We start from the raw sequence: 20,253 nt of genomic DNA, 5'->3' as shown, positions 1-20,253 counted from the left end.
CGGCGTACAGCTTCCGGGTCATGTGGCCAGCATGACTAAGCTGCTTCTGGCGAACCAGAGCAGCGCACGGAAACGCCATTTACCTTCCCGCCGGAGTGGTACCTATTTATCTACTTGCACTTTGACGTGCTTTTGAACTGCTAGGTTGGCAGGAGCAGGGACTGAGCAACGGGAGCTCACCCTGTCACGGGGATTCGAACCACCGACCTTCTGATCGGCAAGGCCTAGGCTCAGTGGTTTAGACCACAGCGCCACCCACGTCCCACCCTAGGTCCATAAATTACCATATATAGCATATATTCAACACACACAAAAGCAGCAATTCATCGCTGACGAAGGACAGCTGGACATATAAAGGGCCCCATTCCCTTCAGTAGCTTAGGCCCTCATCAAACCTAAATCTGGCCCTGGTAAAACTTAATATTTTGTGGTCATAAGGCCTACTTCTTTGTCGGCTCATCTCCGTCTTCAGTAGCAGCTATGACAGTGAAGCAGTCAGGCCCTATTGTAACATTTCTGCATGTGCCTTTATTCATGCACAGGTCTAGACCAGGAAGTCCAATTTGAAGCACTGCACATCTGACGCAGTTGGCTTTTGCCTTATTTTGCTCAGACCGGGAATAGCATTTAGTTCAGCGTTAACGAAGTGTGAGGTACTGTGGAGCTGCACTTTGCTGGCCATCGCTAATGAGATTTCTTATCCGTCTCAGAAGTTCTTCACCTATCAACCCCAACATGGAGTCATCAACTGCAGGAGTCACTTCCGTGAGCTCCTTTTCCCATTCATTTGGCTTCCTCTCGATTTATTAGAAGCTCATGTGTGCATTCCTCTTTTAATTATAGCATCTCGTATCATGTTCGCTTTGTGGTCCTTTCTGTAAGATACGCTGGTGTGGTTGCCACCTAGAGGCCAAAAGGCAAAAGTGTTCCTTGAGAAAAAATTTAATTACAGTGGTACCTCGGGTTACATACACTTCAGGTTACATACGCCAGTGGCGTAGCATGGGTTGTCAGCACCCGGGGCAGGGCAAGTAATTTGCGCCCCCTAACCGGTGGATTTGTGCCCCCTAGCCCGTGGATTTGCGCACCCTAACCCCCAGATGTTGCGCCCGGTGCGGCCGGCCCCCCCTGCACCCCCCACGCTACGCCACTGACATACGCTTCAGGTTACACACTCCGCTAACCTAGAAATAGTGCTTCAGGTTAAGAACTTTGCTTCAGGATAAGATCAGAAATCGTGCTCCGGTGGCGCGGCAGCAGCAGGAGGCCCCGTTAGCTAAAGTGGTGCTTCAGGTTAAGAACAGTTTCAGGTTAAGTACGGACCTCCGGAACGAATTAAGTACTTAACCCGAGGTACCACTGTACTATACAGTCATACCTCGGGTTGAATGCGCTTCAGGTTGAGCGCTTTTGGGTTGCGCTCTGCGGCAACCCGGAAGTAACAGAGCACATTACTTCTGGGTTTTGTCGCTCGCGCATGCGCAGACACTCAAAATGACATCACACACATGCGCGGAAGCGCAAAACCCAACCTGCGCACGCGATGTTGCATTTTACTTTCTGTTCAGGATGCGAATGGGGCTCCAGAATGGATCCCGTTTGGATCCCGAGGTACCACTGTACAGTCATACCTCGGGTTACAGCCGCTTCAGGTTGCAAACTGCCGAAACCCGGAAGCACCGGAACAGGTTGCTTCTGGGTTTCGGCGATCGCGCATGTGCAGAAGCACTAAATTGTGCTTTGTGCCTGTGTGGAAGCGCCGAATTGCAACCTGTGTGTGCACAGACGTGGGTTGCGAACGTGCATACCGCACCGATCACGTTTGCAACCCGAGCGTCCACTGTACTGTGTTTTGAGGCCTGTGCTTTTTTAGGGGTGCACGCCAGACTGAAAAGTGTATAACACAAACTAATAAACTAAACCAGGTATTGGATTGTTCAGTGTCTTTATAAACAACTTGGACGAAGGAACTGAGGAATGCTCATCCAATTTGCAGCTGATACCAAACTGTGAGGAGTAGCTGATGCCGCAGCAGACAGAATCAGGATTCAATATGACTTTCCACAGATTGGATTACTGGGCCCAAACTAACCAAAGGAATTTCAGTAGGGACAAGTGTCCGGTTGTGCACTTTTGCAGGAATAACCGGCTGCACAAATACAAGATGGGGGATACCTGGCTCACTAGCAGTACATGTGAAAAGGATCTAGGGGTCTTGGTGGACCACAAGCTTAATGTGAGTCAATAGGGCGATGCAGCAGCAAAAAATAGCATCAACAGTAGTGTCCAGATCAATAGTTAAAGGGGACCATTAGGTCCAGCCGTGGCCGACTCTGGGGTTGCGGCGCTCATCTTGCTTTACTGGCCAAGTGAGCCAGCGTACAGCTTCCGGGTCATGCGGCCAGCATGACTAAGCTGCTTCTGGCGAACCAGAGCAGCACACGGAAACGCCGTTTACCTTCCCGCCAGAGCGGTACCTATTTATCTACTTGCACTTTGATGTGCTTTCGAACTGCTAGGTGGGCAGGAGCAGGGACTGAGCTCACTCCGTTGCGGGGATTTGAACCGCTGACCTTCTGATTGGAAAGTCCTAGACTCTGTGGTTTAACCCACAGCGCCATCCATGTCCCTGTCCAGATCAATAGTCCCACTCTATTCTGCCTTGGTCAGACCATATCTGGAATACTGTGTCTAATCCCCCCCCCTCTCTTTGTGTGTGTGTGTGTGTGAGAGAGAGAGAGAGAGAGAGAGAGAGAAAGAAAGAAAGAAAGAAAGAAAGAAAGAAAGAAAGAAAGAAAGAAAGAAAGACAGAAAGAAAGAAAGAAAGAAAGAAAGAAAGAAAGAAAGAAAGAAAGAAAAAGTGTTCTACCTCTCGAGTGCCTGGACCTCCCTCTAGGTTACTGACATTAGACAGTCCGACCTGCCACAAACTGTTGGTGTGAAAGGAAAGGAAATAATTCTTGGTTTGTTCAGTATCAATTTTTGTGGCTGCAGGAACGACAGAGACTTGGAGAGGGATAGTTTGACTCAGCAATGAGAAAGAGAGCGAGAGAGAGAGAGGTTTTGGCAAGACCTCAGTCCAGGGCTATTTTTAAGCTCAGTTGGTTCCAAGGTCACTTCCTCCACCATCTGTAATTGCTGGTTTTGTGTGCATGTTAAGAATTTGTGTGCACATTGCAAACTCTGCATTGTTTTGTTCAAGACACCGAGCGAGAGAGAAGCAGCGGCTGAAGAAGCCTGGAAAAAGCATTAAATAAACAAATGTGAATTAAGGAACAGGGCAAGGTGGCCAGGACAGCCAACTCTCCCCCTTATTGATCTTACAAATCCCAACCCCCCCAGTAAACAAACTCAGTAACAACAATAGGAACGCAGGTAGAAAGTCAGGATTATCTTCTTCTTAATTCACCAAGGCCATCTGTAGCTAATTTAGCAGTTTTATTGCTATTTTAAAATCCATGAGAAGTACATAAAAGTTTGGATTATGAAATATTTTTTGCTACATAGCTTTCATCGCCACATACTTACCCTTGCAGATGTTGCTAACGAGATGTGCACAATGCAGAAATCTTACACAAGTATAACATTGGAAGCACTTTGTTACTTACAGAAAGTTGTATACAAGATAGACCAGTGGACAGCATTCAGTGACCTGCTCTGATACATACCCTATTTAAATTCTCAAGACGCTACACAGCCAGACGCCATCTTTTTACTTTCTCAAAACTCCTCACCAGGCCACAACTGTAACGCGTATGCCTTTTTTTTAAAAAAAAAGGCCATGTGTATAATCCTCCTCTTTTATTTTGTTATCGCTGTATCGTTTACAGTTTTGTTGCACGTGCCCAAATCCCTGGCCCTCTTGGTGCTATTAATACTTTGCATAGATTTGCATGATTCAATTGGATGAAGCTCTTAAAAACGCAGAAAAAGTACCAATGTTTCCCCCCCTAGCCCAGCTCAAAGCTGGAGAGTCATTTGATAACAGCACATGCAGCACGGTCGCACCTGAACTGATAATTGTGTGGCGCCTTTGACGCACATTTGCCTGCAGTACTATTTAATAAGTTATTTTGACTGTCCAGCAGTAAAGTAGAAGGTGTACCATCTCTTCCACATCTATCTTTTTTTTCTATGTATGGAAGCAGAACAGTTTTATCAGTGAATAAAAAACAGGAACGATACTATATTGGAAAGGAGACGCCCAGCTGAATTTATCAGAAGACTGGCGCCCATCGACGAAGGATGCAATGCATAATACAGCGGAAGTCCAACAGAAGTTGGTTTATGTGCAAAATGACCCCGCCCCCACGTACCCTGCAAGAGTTGCTACCTGGTAGTTGCTGCCCTATCAACTGTGAGGTGAAAAGAAATGGGAGACTTGGGAAGCTTCCCGAATCCAAAAAGAGCAAATGACACCGCCGCAATATGAAGTCGTTACTTTAGTCGGCTTAAAATTAGCAGGACCTTCCCAGCGGCATTGAAAGAACCTGAGACAGTGGGGGGGGGGGTGGAGGGGGAAATTTACAGAATTTAGCTTCCACTTAATCGGACCCTTCCTAGCATTACTATTATGGATGGCAAAATTATTTGCGGGGAAACCTAACCCCATTCATCAGCGCGGGCTATTTCCATCTGGCTAATGACTTATAAAACATAACGAGGGTATGTGTGTGTGAACCATTCATGCATAATCTATTATCACTCGCTGCCTGGATATTGTTCTTTTGTCAAATACCCAGCAGTTCCCAAGATTCAATCATGGAATGTTTATACGGCATAAATATACTCGACAGTACAAAAGGACGCCTGGCATTTTGTTCTCTTTTTTTTTGCTGACCAGCAACAAACTCTTCATTATAAATGAAGACTGGATATGCTCTGCTCTGCTCCCATCTTGGTTCCCCACGCTTTAAGCCAGAAGCTGAGGCGGAGGACGGGATGGAGGGGGCCCTGGTGGGCACCTCGAAGGGGGAGGCGCGGGAGGAAGTTGCCTGCAGGGAGGGGGCTGAATTGGCGCTGAAGAAGATGGGCTTCTTGGAGTGTTGTTGAGGGTGTGGTGTTCTCTTGGCTGCTGAGGTGCGCTGTATGAGATGACCGTCCCATCTGATTTCACTCTGGTGAAATTTATGCATCGTCCCTGGAGAAGCAAACAAAGGGAAGGTTATTCTTTCCAAGTACTGACATAATTCTTTCCGCTATTTTTTAGTAATACAGTGGTACCTTGGTTTTCAACCTTAATCCGTTCTGGAAGCCGGTTCCAAAACCAAAGCGTTCCAAAGCCAAGGCGTGTTTTCCCACAGAAAGTAATGCAAAATGGATTAATCTGTTCCAGACTTTTAAAAACAACCCCTAAAACAGCAGCTTAACATGGATTTTACTATCTAACAAGACCACTGATCCACAAAATGAAAGCAATAAACAATTTACTGCAGTCACACAATCAATCAATCAATCAATCAGTAGCAGAAAAGAGGTTAAAAAGTCAGGGGTCATATTATACACAGGGTATGGGCAGCACGGAGCCCCCCCCCCCACTGATGCGGCGGCTCTGAAGCCGCAGCAGCGGGCAGTGGGCTCCGCGCCGGGCAGCTTTCTCCTTGCGCAGAGCTGCCCAGCGTATTAGGTGACTGGGCTTATAAGATGAACCCCCAAATTGCAGCTGCCAATTTGGGGGGGGGTCGTCTAATATGCCCAGTCGCCTAATACGCTGGAATCTACGGTAATTGCCCCTTTCCTTGGGATATATGAATCCAGGGGGAGCCACATCCGCAACTAACAGCCTAATCAAAAGATTAGGCTCATGTCTCATAGACCTGTTAAGTTGGCACTGCGAGGCCTTTATGGCAGATATGCCGATGCCAACACACAGGGCAGGATCCACAAGTCATCTGCCAAGCCCTGGCAAACCCTAAGTAACTATGAAGCCTGCGTTTTACATAGTCCATTACTTCTGAATGGTTGAGCAGCTGCGGTGGCTTTCAGGCAAAAACATGCTGCCGTGAACCTGTGGCTCTTGGCTGGTAGCTGTGGAAACTGCTCCCACAAGTCAAAATAACCCCAGAGGCTAGTGTGGTCTTTGGGCTCCAGGTACGCGTGATGTTTTTTGGATGCATGATGTGCATGGTAATCTGAAATCCACCAAGCGGCCATTCCGTCTCAGCCGCCTGACCTCAAAACAGGAGCACTTTTTACTTTTGAGAATTAACTTGGTTGATGCTACATGGGATGGAGTGGGGCGGAATCACACCCATTTCATTTTTACTTCAAACTCTTGAACTCCACAATGAAATAATACTGCAACTGCTTTGCCTAGGCAAACTCGGCCCTCCAGATGTTTTGGGACTACAACTCCCATGATCCCTAGCTAACAGGACTAGTGGTCAGGGATGATGGGAACTGTAGTCCCAAAACATCTGGAGGGCCGAATTTGCCTATGCCTGCTCTAGTAGAACGTACTGGGTTACAGCATATGTGTAAGAAAGGGGTGTGTGAGAGGGATTCCATTTTAAAAGGCAGAGACAAAGACACATCAGTCGTGTTACAGATTGCTCTGCGATTAACAAAATGCTTCTCAATCTTTGCTAATGCCTGGATTATTATTATTTCAAAGCTTAGAAGCACTGCTGCCTGATGCTAGCTTTTGCCTTCTGCCTCTTTCGCTGCATCAAATATATTCATAGCCCATAATCAAAGGGAATCCTGAAGAATGATCACTTTGCATTACTTTCACTTCAATTAAACTGATGGGCAACGTCAAACTATTGCCAGTTCCTGCCACACCACTTGATTTGTCGGACAGATGGGTAATTTAAAGGCCAAGTGCTACGTTTGTCTCGGAAAATAAAGCTGGACTGGAACGTCTGACACAAAACCGGCCCGGTCATCAACAGATCTAGTGTGACATTTCCTTGCAAAATATCGCAGGAGTCTCGCCTCATTTTGTACTGTGGTGCTCAAAGGAGATGAGACTTCAAGAAATCAAGATGAATGTCAGCCTTGTATTACTACAAAGGTGAAAGATAGCAACAAATAATTAATAATTCTTTTAATTTCGATGCCAGCCTGCATTCACCAGAACAGTAAGGGGTTTTGGGGCCTGTACTTATATGAGAGCAAGCCCAATTGAATTTATTTCAGAATAGTCATGCATAGAAATGTGCTCCTAGTTGCACAATGTAAAGGTAAGCCAGCGTTGTCATTCTTTTTACAAGAATGGCAAATCCCAGCAGGGATAAGTCAATTTTAAAGCCACCATATGAAAAACCTTTGAGACAGCAATGGCGCTTTATCCTGCGCTGGTTCAGCATAATCTGTTCTCGATCTGTTTCTTCTGTAAAAGAGGAGGAGTGCTGGCTTTGCTTAGCAAAGGGAAAAATTGGCCAAGGTGGACTATTGAAAAGAGACTTGTGTAGCATAACTGGCAGAGGCACTCAGCTTCAAAACAGGAAGTCCCCTGCTCAACAGACACTGCCCTCTGTATTTGACACATTGCCCGAAGCCAAAATAAAAATCATAGCGAAGAAATGAAGCCTGCCACCTTCACAAGCACATCTTGCTAGGGATGCGCAACAGGGCCTTCTTACTGATGGCTGCTCCCAGGTTTTGAATCTCACTTCCTAGAGAAGCTAGACTGGCTTCTTCATTGTCCTTCCACTGACAGATGAATAGTTATTTTAACTCTGTGGGGAACTGACTGCTTTTAAGGGAAGGGCTAATAGTGTGCCATTCCTTTGTTTTTGGTTTAGTGTCTGCATTTCAGTACAGTGGTAAAAGGTAAAGGTAAAGGTACCCCTGCCCGTACGGGCCAGTCTTGCCAGACTCTGGGGTTGTGCGCCCATCTCACTTAAGAGGCCAGGGGCCAGCGCTGTCCGGAGACACTTCCGGGTCACGTGGCCAGTGTGACAAAGCTGCATCTGGCGAGCCAGAGCCGCACACGGAAACGCCGTTTACCTTCCCGCTGGTAAGCGGTCCCTATTTATCTACTTGCACCCGGAGGTGCTTTCGAACTGCTAGGTTGGCAGGCGCTGGGACTGAGCAGCGGGAGCGCACCCCGCCGCAGGGATTCGAACCGCCGACCTTTCGATTGGCAAGTTCTAGGCGCTGAGGCTTTAACCCACAGTGCCACCTGCGTCCCCTCAGTACAGTGGTACCTGGGCTTAAGTACTTAATTCGTTCCGGAGGTCTGTTCTTAACCTGAAACTGTTCTTAACCTGAAGCACCACTTTAGCTAATGGGTCCTCCTGCTGCTGCCGCGCCACTGGAGCACGATTTCTGTTCTCATCCTGAAGCAATGTTCTTAACCTGAAGCACTATTTCTGGGTTAGCGGAGTCTGTAACCTGAAGTGTATGTAACCTGAAGCGTATGCAACCCGAGGTACCACTGTATAGGATGATGATTGATTACTATGTATTATACACATTTCTTATTATTATGCAAATTCGTTATACAAATCCCATAACTAATAATAATTTTAGTAGTAAAGGTAAAAGGACCCCTGACAGTTAAGTATAGTCACGAATGACTCTGGGGTTGCAGCGCTCATCGCGCTTTACAGGCCAAGGGAGCCAGCGTTTGTCCGCAGACAGTTTTTCCAGGTCATGTGGCCAGCATGACTAAGCCGCTTCTGGCAAAATCAGAGCAGCGCACAGAAATGCCGTTTACCTTCCAGCCAGAGTGGTACCTAGTTATCTACTTGCACTTTTTGGCATGCTTTCAAACTGCTAGGTTGGCAGGAGCAGGGACCGAGCAACGGGAGCTCACCCCGTCGCGGGGATTTGAACCGCCGACCTTCCGATCGACAAGCCCAAGAGGCTCAGTGGTTTAAACCACAGCGCCACCCGCGTCCAATTTTAGTACATTGCCTTAATTCCATAGACAGTTTAATTGCTTTTTAACAGTAACAATAATTACATGCTTTTTAAAAGCTATGTGTGGTTTTATCTGTATTTTTAAAATATCTTAAAAAATAAAAACATTGTCCAGTAGCACCTTAGAGACCAACTACGCTTGTTCTTGGTATGAGCTTTTGTGCACATGAAAGCTCATACCAAGAACAAACTTATAGTCATACCTCGGGTTACGAACGCTGCGGGTTACGCCTTTTCGGGTTTTAGACTGCGCTGAACCCAGAAGTACCGGAACGGGTTACCTCCAGGTTTCGGCGCTCGCGCATGTGCAGAAACACTGAATGACGTTACGCGAGTGTGCAGACATGGAACTTCAGGCTGCGAAGGCTGCGGGTTGCAAACGTGCCTCCCGCATGGATCACGTTCGCAACCTGAGGTATGACTGTAGTTGGTCTCTAAGGTGCTATTGGACATTTTTTAAAAAAATTTATATCTATTTCTACTGCAGCAGACCAACACGGCTACCTACCTGAATTTTCAAAAAAAAAAAATCAAAATCAAAAAATCATCTTACTTTCCATCTTAGGAAAGTAATTTGTGATTTTGCTTTGTCTTTTACCAGGGCCCGGGGGGCTGATTGCCGAGTCAGGCAGTATACCCAACTCCTTATATGTTCTTCTAGTAAAAACCATGGTAAAAGTTGTCTTGATATAAAGAGAGGGCAGTTTACCCCAGGTACGACTGCCTTAAATTGGGGGGCAAGGGGGGATATCAATCTATATTCCCACCTGCTCTCTGCAGCAGCTGCCTGATGTGCTCGTCAGCAGCCTCAGTATATTTCTCTATTTTGAGTTCTCTGCTTTTAGATCTTGGCGATTGTCCTAAGCCTGTAGTTTTCACCTCAGTCATGCGACCAGCGCTGTTTCACAAATGCAGCAACCCTCCTTCTCCAGGCACCGCCGGTCGGGCAAGCAGCCCACAGTTCCGTCCCCAGGCCTCCTCTCTCTCCGCTCCCAGTTCAGGCAGCAGCGCTCTCCCCTCTCCGGCAACCCCGACCGGGCAGCTGACAAGGAGGGAGGGAGCAGGCCGGAACAAGCCGAAGCTCGCAGAGCCAACAGGAATTATAAAAGTGCTCAGAGTCTTTAAAATGTTTTCCGTTTGTTAGAGATTGGCATCTGGAGGGCAATTAAGATAAGGTTTTAAAAGAATAAAAGTGAGCGCCGGAGAGCGTGAGTTGCCTCGGCGCCATCTTGGCTTCCTCCCCAATCCCAAGTTTTCCTTTTCCAGTCAAAATGGAACTAGGGTGGTCACACGAGGCCCGTCACATATATACATATATATATATATATATATCTGAAAAAGACAGGGCTTGTCTATAAAGATTTGTCGGCTCGATCTCAGGAATGCCACTTTGCAGCAGTAACATTTAGAGCAGCTTACTGAATGGATACCTTGCCAACAAAGGTCCGTATAGTTAAAGCTATGGTTTTCCCAGTAGTGATGTATGGAAGTGAGAGCTGGACCATAAAGAAGGCTGATCGCGGAAGAATTGATGCTTTTGAATGATGGTGCTGGAGGAGACTCTTGAGAGTCTCATGGACTGCAAGAAGATCAAACCTATCCATTCTGAAGGAAAAGCCCTGAGTGCTCACTGGAAGGACAGATCCTGAAGCTGAGGCTCCAATACTTTGGCCACCTCATGAGAAGAGAAGACTCCTTGGAAAAGACCCTGATGTTGGGAAAGATGGAGGGCACAAGGAGAAGGGGACGACGGAGGACGAGATGGTTGGACAGTGTTCTCGAAGCTACCAGCATGAGTTTGACCAAACTGCGGGAGGCAGTGGAAGACAAGAGTGCCTGGCATGCTCTGGTCCAGGGAGTCACGAAGAGTCGGACACGACTAAACAGCAACAACAACTGAATGGATGCCTGTCTCCGCATTTTTCAGTTTCTGTGCCCTGAACTGCGAGGCCTCTGGTTTAGAATTACTTCACACTGCCCGTCTCTGTAGGAACTTGCTGAGGAGACGCTGCTTCGGACGCAAGCAACATGCGCCTCTCTGCTCTAAGTTAGCAGCCCCGGGCACTTGGCAAACGCATCTCATATCTGTCAACTGATGATACCAACACAATGAAGTCCGGGAGGTTATTCTTTCTGATGGGCAGGTCCTTGCTGGGTGGGCTCTGTCTGGCTTGCGGTGTCAGCAAAGCAGAAAAGAAGAGGATGAGATTTATTGTTAAGATAGACGGACTTGGAATAAAGTTGATCACTGGCAATTCATGTTAACTAGATTGCCAGTATCGGAGGTTGCGCTTTAAGGAAATTGATGCTTGCTAAAAGCCGCTCTGTTTGGCCATGGGCTGGCTGTCACGGCCGATTAAAAAACCTCCCTTGCTTCCCGTGGTATTTTACTGATTATCATAGAGAGCAGAGCTGGAAATTAGGAAGCCACTGGCGCAGTTGGTCACTTAATGTATGCCTGGGTTAACTCACACCAGTTTGCAGCTTGCGAGAAACAAAGCCTTGGGTTTAGAAATCAGTTTTTGCCTCAGTGTTAATCAAAAGGGAGATTTAAACAGCTGCAACTTAAAAGACAGTAGTGTGTTTTTCAGTCATGCCTGCTTTCTCTAACCCAACTCTTCACAGCTGAAAAGGTAGAAAAAATAACAGTTTCTATAACTGGGCTTCTGCTAAATGGTAAGTGCAGTTACGGAGTACGATTTACCAGAGGAAACAAAAAAATGGGAGTGCTTTTATAGATCTATAATTAACCAAATCTTTTCCCACATGCGCACAATCAACTGACATTTGCACTGAAAAAAGGCAGTTGCTTCACATATTTAATAAAACATTTTAAAATGCTAATCCACACATCCCTGAAAATTATTTTTTGTTAAATTATTTTATAAGCTGGACTGTCTCAGAGGATCAGACACTCCAATAATAAGGTCACAGAAACGGTGAGCCTCGGAACATGAATTATTAGCATCAAACTGGGTGATGGGGTTTTTGCGGAAGTTTGTCCTCAGCTCAGTACTGTCCATATTTTTTGTCAAAAACGCCATACAGCTTCAGGTATTAAAAATAGTTTTCTAGTAATATTTCTGAAATCTATCGGCATGGGTGATTCAAGTGACTGAAAGATTTTGCTTAGACTGACTTAGAGAACCCGCTGGGAAGGGATGGGATTGGGAGAGAGCGTGCTGAACTGATCCTGGCTCTTCCTTGGCGGTTCTCAGGGGGTAGAGATGGAAGGAGAGTCTATGCTGGGCCACAAGGTTCAATTTTTTTTTATTTTTTTTTGCCACCCATGCAATTTGAAACTGCTGGGTAAAATCATCAGGGCGGTTTGGGCTGAGAAGTCATCTTTGGTATGGTACACCAGTGGTTCTCAAACTTTGTTCTCTGGGCCATAAAAATTTGCTCGTCCGGGAATCAGCGTGTTTTTACATGAGTAGAATGTGTCCTTTTATTTCAAATGCATCTCTGGGTTATTTGTGGGGCATAGGAATTCATTCATCTCCCCCCCCCCCAAAAAAAAAAATAGTCCGGCCCACCATCTGGTCTGAGGAACGGTGGACCGGCCCACGGCTGAAAAAGGTTGCTGAACCCTGGTCTATATTCTGCAAATTAAAAAAAAAAAGTCACTGTACTACACTACAGTGAAATGTTTAAATGTTTCTTTGATTGTCCTTGAATCTTCTCACCATCCTCTCCTTCCACACTGGGTGGGGTTTCATCCTTACATGAAAAAAACAACAATGCCTTGCTCGAAGCAGCAGAGAATATACTTGAAAACTCGAGGCGTATGTGACATAAGAGGCAGATTTTCAGCTGTGTTGCTCCAGATTCTTGAGCACCCAAAACACAGATCCTATTAGACTGGCCTATGCCAAAAACTGATTTGTTGACTGCAGCCTTCTAGCTATTATACTTCTGGGCCCAATTGCTTTATATCATTGAAGTGCTCTACCCCTAGACTAGGACACCCAGAAATCACGGTCAGCGAACATCAGGAAACATTAAGACAGTGTCACTGATATTAAGCATATGCGTCAAGCTGGGAGGCAGACAAGTCACTTGTCATAGCAACAAAAGTCTAGTCTAGGAAGCACTGAAAGAGAGCAATGAGGCTATGCAAAGCTCTCCCCAGCGAATTATCTATTATATCCAGAATGTTGTCATTTTCAAAAACAGCAGGAGACACTCGCGGGATCAGAAACCCCGCAGGAACTGTGCGGCGGTAACAGGGAAACAAGCTGGTCACATGTGACTCACAAACTCATGGAAAATTAGATAAATTCACAGATTTATTCTACAGATATTAGCCATGACTCTCAATCAGATTCTGGGGTCAAGCAGAGGGGAAAGGATATGGGCTTTGTGCCTTCTTTTCTCAGAGGTCAACTAAATGATGTGCCCTTTGCGCAAGTGACGATTTTACCTGGATGGCTTTTGAAAATAAAAAGCACACACCCATTAAATTAGCTAAAATGTATAAAGTTAGCAATAAATGTTGGAAATGCAAAGAAAAAGAGGGAACATTTTATCATATGTGGTGGGAATGTAAAAAGGTGAAAAACTTCTGGGAGATGATATATAATGAGATGAAAAAAATGTTGAAATATACATTTATTAAGAAACCAGAAACATTTTTACTTGGCATTGTAGGAGATGATATAAACAGAAAGGATTGTAAGTTGTTTTTATATGCAATGACGGCAGCGAGAATATTATTGGCACAAAAATGGAAGCAAGAAGAATTACCGACAAAAGAAGAATGGAGGATGGAATTGATGGACTGTGCAGAATTGGATAAACTAACCCAGGGGTCTGCAACCTTTAAGACAAAAAGAGCCACTTGGACCCGTTTCCGAAGAAGAAAAAAACTGGGAGCCGCAAAACCATTGCGACATTTAAAACAAATATATCTCTGGAGCCGCGATCTGACAGCGGGTGGGAAGGTGACGTTGGGACGGTGTGTGACTAACGCACGCACGGCCCCCATGCGACGTCACAGCCAGTACAGCGCCCGCCACAGTGGGGAGTGTCGGGGCGCACAATGCACCTCCTCCCCTCGCTAGTATCCGCCCCGGAGCCGCGGCAAAGGTGTAAAAGAGCCACATGCGGCTCCGGAGCCGCGGGTTGCAGACCCCTGAACTAACCAGAAGAATTCGAAACCTGCGGGACCAGAGATTCACAGAAGACTGGTGTAAATTTACGGATTATTTGAAAAGTAATTGTGATGACCAGATTACGTTTGTAGGTTTGCAAGAAGTTTTGTGAGGTAAATTATTTGAATTATTGCAAAAATGGTTAAAGAGGTGGATTGTGAGTTAAGATAATTAAAGGCAATAGGAATTTAAGAAATGGAGAAGAAATGATAAAAATGGTGGATCATCAGAGGTGCTGATGGAAGTCCAAAAAGATTGTATAAGATGTGAAGTTCTGTGGAATGTATAATAATTGGCATGTTGAAATTAATAAAAATTATATATATATATATAAATAAAAAGCACACGCTAGTCCTTGACCAGGAATGCTACAGTGCTATGCGAATATGGGCCTTGAACTTGTTTGCCCCTCCACTGTGCTCCCACCTGCTCCTTCTATTTTCTTTTAAAAGCCATCTTCAAATATCTAAAGGGCTGTCCCATGGAAGATGGAGCAAGCTCGTTTTCTCCTGCTTTGGAGTTACAATGTCTCCAAGTTACAAGGAAGGGGATTCCGACTAAACGACAGGAAGACCTTTCTGATGGTAAGAGCTGTTCAGCATTGGAACAGTCCCCCTCAGAAGGTGGTGAACTCTCCTTCCTTGGGAGGTTTTTAGGCAAAGGTTGTTAAGTACAGCAATTTAATTCACTTAAATTGTAAACGCTTGTACGTATTAGGTAAAGGGAACCCAACCGTTAGGTCCAGTCATGGCCAACTCTGGGGTTGCTGCGCTCATCTCACTTTACTGGTATATAGTTTGGATGGCCATCTGCCATGGATGCTTCAGTTGAGATTTCTGCATTGCAGGGGGTTGGACTAGATGACCCTCAGGGTCTTTTCCAACCCTACAATTCTATTATTCCATTATTTATTTATTTATTCATTCACCCAACTGCTAGCAGTCGTATAAATGGAATCTCCTCCGTTTGCCCCGCAAAGCCCTCAAAGGCTGTTGTAATCCAGATGCCAGGCTAGAGGGGTCATTGGTCTCATCTATCAGGATTCCTCTTGCGTTCCTAACCAGGAACATAACCTGGCGATATGGCTAGCGAAGGGAGGAGCACATAACTGTCAGGGAACTGCCATCGGAAAGGCAGGTGGTGGAAGGGCTCACGGAGGCTAGGAGAGACTCGGCGGCAGAGGAGGGAACCAGCAGGGGGAGAGAGGGAGCTCCAAGGGAAAGTGAGTCGGAGGGATGGCTCAGGGAGACTTCCAGCGAAAACAGTGGAGAGATTTCAGGACCTCCTATAGGTACACCCACTCCTCGCCGGAAACTGTCGCGCCGAGAATCCCGAAGACGCGTTTCCGTTAAGGAGCTTTTATGTTGGAAGAGATTCCGCAAACGCCCACTGTCGGATTCTGCCAGCGATTGAGGGAGTCATGTTTAAGGGGCTCCGCTATAGACAGAGCTTTGATAACCAGGCCCAAGCTCTGAGGGACTAAGCTTTTACGCACAAGCAGCTCATCATCCCATCACATAACATTGGGCAGTAATTCCCTCTCAGCTCCAGCCCTCCTCTGTTGTCGCTTCTTGAATACCAGTTCACTTTTCCTAATTGTGGGACCAGTTCTGATCATAGCTGTCAACCGTCCCTTATTTGGCGGGAAACTCCCTTATCCCAGCGCCGTGTCCTGCTGCTGTCCCTTATTGATGATGTCCCTTAAATTTCCCAGGTTTCATGCTCGCCCAGCTCAAGAGGGAAGCAGCGGCTCGGGGTCGTCCGCCGTGAGAGAGAGCACATGCACGAGCTGCCGCGTCTCCATCTCTCCCTTTTTCCCCTCAGGGGCGCGTTGTGAGGAGATGGGTGGTGGTGGGCGGGCAGGCAGCCCCTCTCTTGTGAGACTTCCACTGCGCTGCCAGGGGAAGCCGGAGGCTGCAGTAGCGGTTGAGGAGGCGGCCTGAGGGAGGAGGAAGAGGAGGGGATGGGGAGGGACGCAGAAGGGCGGTGCTTCAGCGGCCGCCATGGCACAGCAACCGCCTCATGCCGGGCTTGTGGGCGGCGTGGGCGAGAGTCTCTCTCCCTCCTCCCCCCTCGGGCAGGGAAGGGCCGATGGAACTCCTCGCCCCAGGACGACGGCAGCCATGCTGATTAGCATACTCTCCAACCAGTGCAGCATCTTAATCTAGTGATTTCCCCCTCTGCATCCCTTTCATAACTCTATTTTTATAAATCATTTGTCCATCCATAGTTCAAATTTTTACTACAAGTTTTCTGTCAATCCTACCACTGTATGTAACTCTTGACAATAGGTTTTCAACTAAATTATAAACTTTCCACATTCTTTATTAAAGAGGTCCTCTTCCTGGTTTCTAATTCTGCCTGTAAGCTTTGCCATCTGGACGTCGTTCATCAGTTTTGTCTGCCCCTCTTCTTTGGTCGGAGTTGTAGACCCTTAGGATCATCTAGTCCAACCCCCTGCAAAACAGTCGCAGCCAAAGCAGCATGGCTCCATCAGTGCGGGATTTCTGCATAAGCGAAGCAAAATCCCTTATTTTGGCTGCTGATCCCTTATTTTCGAGGCTGCTGGTCCCTTATTTTCAAATCTGTAAATTGACAGCTATGGTTCTGATTAGTGGCTAGGCCACACTTAGCACTGGTTGTTGTTTTTATTTTTTTTAAAATGAAACCTCATTGAATACGATGGGAGTAGACGTGTATGGGATGGTGTTCAGCAACAGAGGGCATGCATTTTTCAGAGACAAATGGCGGGCTTTTCCATCCGGGCTGGAGTAAACATGAATGCTGACTCTTTTCAGCTGAGGTTTTTGGTCAACCAGGGCTTGGGGAATTTCCTGTGTGGTTATTTGCTGAAATGCATACTAGGGCAGATTCTTTTCGAAAACCAAATCAAAGGAGGATCTGAGAAGGACAAGGTCAGGGCTCCATAAGGCAAGCTTTCTCCACCCCCACCCCCGCTACCCGCAGAGATTTAGCTTACATGGGAAGCCTGCCCCCATCCTTATGCCAGAAGCCTCATTGTTGCCACAGTCATAAAATTGTGGCATAACTGCAACTGCACACAGTACTTTAGGGACAGGGGTGGGGAGGGAAGGCACAGTCCTGCATTGCAGTGCAGCATAACACAATTTTTGTATTAAAGGTAAAGTTAAAGGGACCCCTGACCATTAGGTCCAGTTGTGGCCGACTCTGGGGTTGCGGCACTCATCTCGCTTTATTGGCCAAGGGAGCCGGCATACAGCTTCCGGATCATGTGGCCAGCATGACTAAGCCGCTTCTGGCGAACCAGAGCAGCGCATGGAAACGCCGTTTAACTTCCCGCTGGAGCGGTACCTATTTATCTACTTGCACTTTGACGTGCTTTTGAACTGCTAGGTTGGCAGGAGCAGGGACCGAGCGACGGGAGCTCACCCCGTCGTGGGGATTCGAACCGCCGACCTTCTGATCGGCAAGTCCTAGGCTCTGCGGTTTAACCCACAGCGCCACCCTCGTCCCATATATTTTGTATTACTCCTCTTCAAATAACCCATAACGTTCCATCTGCCTTATTATGGGCAACAAAATTATGTGCTATTTCACCCCACCTCAGCAGCTAAATATCGTGATATGTTGATATATCACGATGTTCGGAATATATCTTGGCTGCTTCTTCCTCCCCACTGCAGAACAGAGCAGGACTATTAACTTCCCTTGATCAGGACACTATACTTTGTTGATGCCGGCAAACCATCTTATATTTGTGCACCTGGTTCTTCCTGCTTAAGTGCACAAACGGACATTTGTCCCAATTGAAATTCATTTTGTTAGTTTGGGCTCAGCTCTCCAATCTGTTACGGATCCCGATTCTGTTTTCTGCAGTATGAGCTATCCCTCCCAGTTCGGTGACATTTGCAAAATGGGTAAGAATCTACTCAATTCCTCCGACCAAGTCAGTTATAAAGACATTGAACAACAGGCCCAGGACAGAACCCTGCAGCACCCCAGTCGTCACTTTTTTCCGGGACGTTGAGGAACCACTCTGTGGGTTCGGTCATTTAACCAGCTACAAATCCACCTAACAGTTACTCATCCAGTCCACATTTTACCAGCTTCTCTGCCAGAGTATCATGGGGGACTTTGTCAAAAGCCTTACTGAAATCAAGATATACGAAATCCACAGCATTCCCTTGATCCACCAAGCTGGTAACTGCATCAAAAAAGGAGAATCATCTGGCATAACTTGTTTTTGAGAAAAACATGCTGCCGCTTAGTAATCGCAGCATTTTCTAAGTGCTCACAGACCAACTGTTCAATTATCTGTTTTAGGACCTTTCTTGGTATCAATGGTGATTTGTTTGTTGGTCTGTTTTCTTAACTGATTGTTTTACTTTTGGAATGCAGTATTTAATTATTTTTTTATTGTGAACCAGCTGGAAGATATTTTTGTTGTTTATTCATTTAGTCGTGTCCGACTCTTTGTGACCCCCTGGACCAGAGCATGCCAGGCACTCCTGTCTTCCACTGCCTCCCGCAGTTTGGTCAAACTCATGCTGGTAGCTTCGCGAACACTATCCAACCATCTCGTCCTCTGTTGTCCCCTTCTCCTTGTGTCCTCCATCTTTCCCAACATCAGGGTCTTTTCCAGGGAGTCTTCTCTTTTCATGAGGTGGCCAAAGTATTGGAGTCTCCACCTCATGATAAGAGAGATCCCTTCATGGATCACTGCCTTGCCGTGGCCAAGGGGCTTGAATAACTCAGAGAAGCTATGAACTATGCCGAGCAGGGCACCCAAGATGGACAGGTCATAGTGGAGAGTTTTGACCAAATGTGATCCACCTGGAGCAGGAACCAGCAAGCCACTCCAGTATCCCTGCCAAGAAAACTCCATGGACAAAGACAACAGGCATATAAAAAAGATATTGTTGATTGCATGTTAAATAATAAAACAGGATCCAGTTATGGCTTTGGGGTTCAGACTAATGCAGAATGATAATAGATACTTTTAGATTGAAAACATTTAGTTTTAACAGGAATTCGATAGGACACAAAAGGCAGAGAGAAAGATGAAAAGCGTTGCCTCTGACAAGAAGGAAGTGACGTGTCAAGGCACTTATAACACCTTACCTTATCCCCAGGCTGTGGTCTCATTAGAGAAACTTGATCATAGCCTCGTCGAAAAAGGGCCCAGAGGGCATCCAGCTTGCCCTGAAATAAGAAATGATTGACATATTGGACACTGGAAATGGTAGGTTTCTGTAATGGTTATAGGGGTTGCTCGTGCGTAAGTTGCCGCCACTCCTGGCTTGGTTGCCTGGTTAAACCTTTTCTGTCTGGACAGCCCTTCACTTCGTGGCTGTTTCAGTCGCTAGCAGAATCCGTCAGTGGGCGTTTCTTGAACCTCTTCCAGCAAAGAAGTTCTTTGACGCCAAGTCTCCGCCTACTCTCCCTGCGCGGAAGTCTTCTGCGCAGGGTGGGTGTGGGCAACGGAGGACCTGTGCTCTCCCCGCTGGTCTCCGGCGAGGAGTCCTGGAGCCCCCTCGCCGATTCCCCCATCTGCCCCCCTTTATCCCTGGTGTTACGCTGATTTCCTTCCCCAGCCGATGAGCTGCCTCTCTTCCTGCTGGGCCCTTCTCCAGCATCGCTTGGGAGCCTTGCCTCCGCCTCTGGCTCCGATGGCAGTTCCCTGACAGTTTCCTAGACTGGTTTGATATCAGCAATGAGCTTCATGAGGACCAGCAAACTGAAATGAAATTCAGGAAAGAGGTTCTTCCAAACAGGATTTTTATCTTGCATGTTCAACAAGGGGTTGTGTTCCCTTTAAAACTTAGGCTCAGAGTTTAGGGTTCATCTTGTACCTGGTCACAGACCTGGCTTTTCAAGTCTCGTAGCCTTTGCAGAATTAATTAATAATCAGGAATCAGTCCAGCTGGGGCAAATGGGACAGAAATATATAATAATAATAATAATAATTTATACCCTGCCACCCTGGGCGGCTCCTAACAGAATAATAAACAGAATAAAACATCAAACATTAAAAACTTCCCTAAACAGGGCTGCCTTCAGATGTCTTCTAAAAGTCAGATAGCTGTTTATTTCCTTGACATCTGATAGAAGGGCGTTCCACAGGGCGGGTGCCACCACCGAGAAGGCCCTCTGTCTGGTTCCCTGTAGCTTCACTTCTCGCAGGGAGGGAACCGCTAGAAGGCCCTCGGAGCTGGACCTCAGTGTCCGGGCTGAACGATGGGGGTGG

General features: G+C 46.6%; 1 protein-coding gene across 1 annotated transcript in view; it reads right to left on the bottom strand.

Annotated features, from left to right (window-relative positions):
* Positions 1–3,419: 3,419 nt before the first annotated feature.
* Positions 3,420–20,253, bottom strand: part of ANTXRL (ANTXR like) — a 58,967-nt gene continuing 42,133 nt past the window's right edge. The window contains exons 17-18 of the mRNA XM_083738399.1: positions 19,128–19,208; positions 3,420–5,140 (exon numbers count right to left, since the gene is read on the bottom strand). Coding sequence (XP_083594525.1) covers positions 4,913–5,140; positions 19,128–19,208 — 309 coding nt within the window. The 3' untranslated portion in view covers positions 3,420–4,912. The remainder of the gene's footprint in view (positions 5,141–19,127; positions 19,209–20,253) is intronic.

The sequence above is a fragment of the Podarcis gaigeae genome (genome assembly GCF_964106915.1).
Source record: "Podarcis gaigeae genome assembly, chromosome: 5".
Classification (NCBI taxonomy): Eukaryota; Metazoa; Chordata; class Lepidosauria; order Squamata; family Lacertidae; genus Podarcis; species Podarcis gaigeae.
Note: the sequence above shows the minus strand (reverse complement) of the source record. Positions and strands in the feature narration are given on the sequence as shown.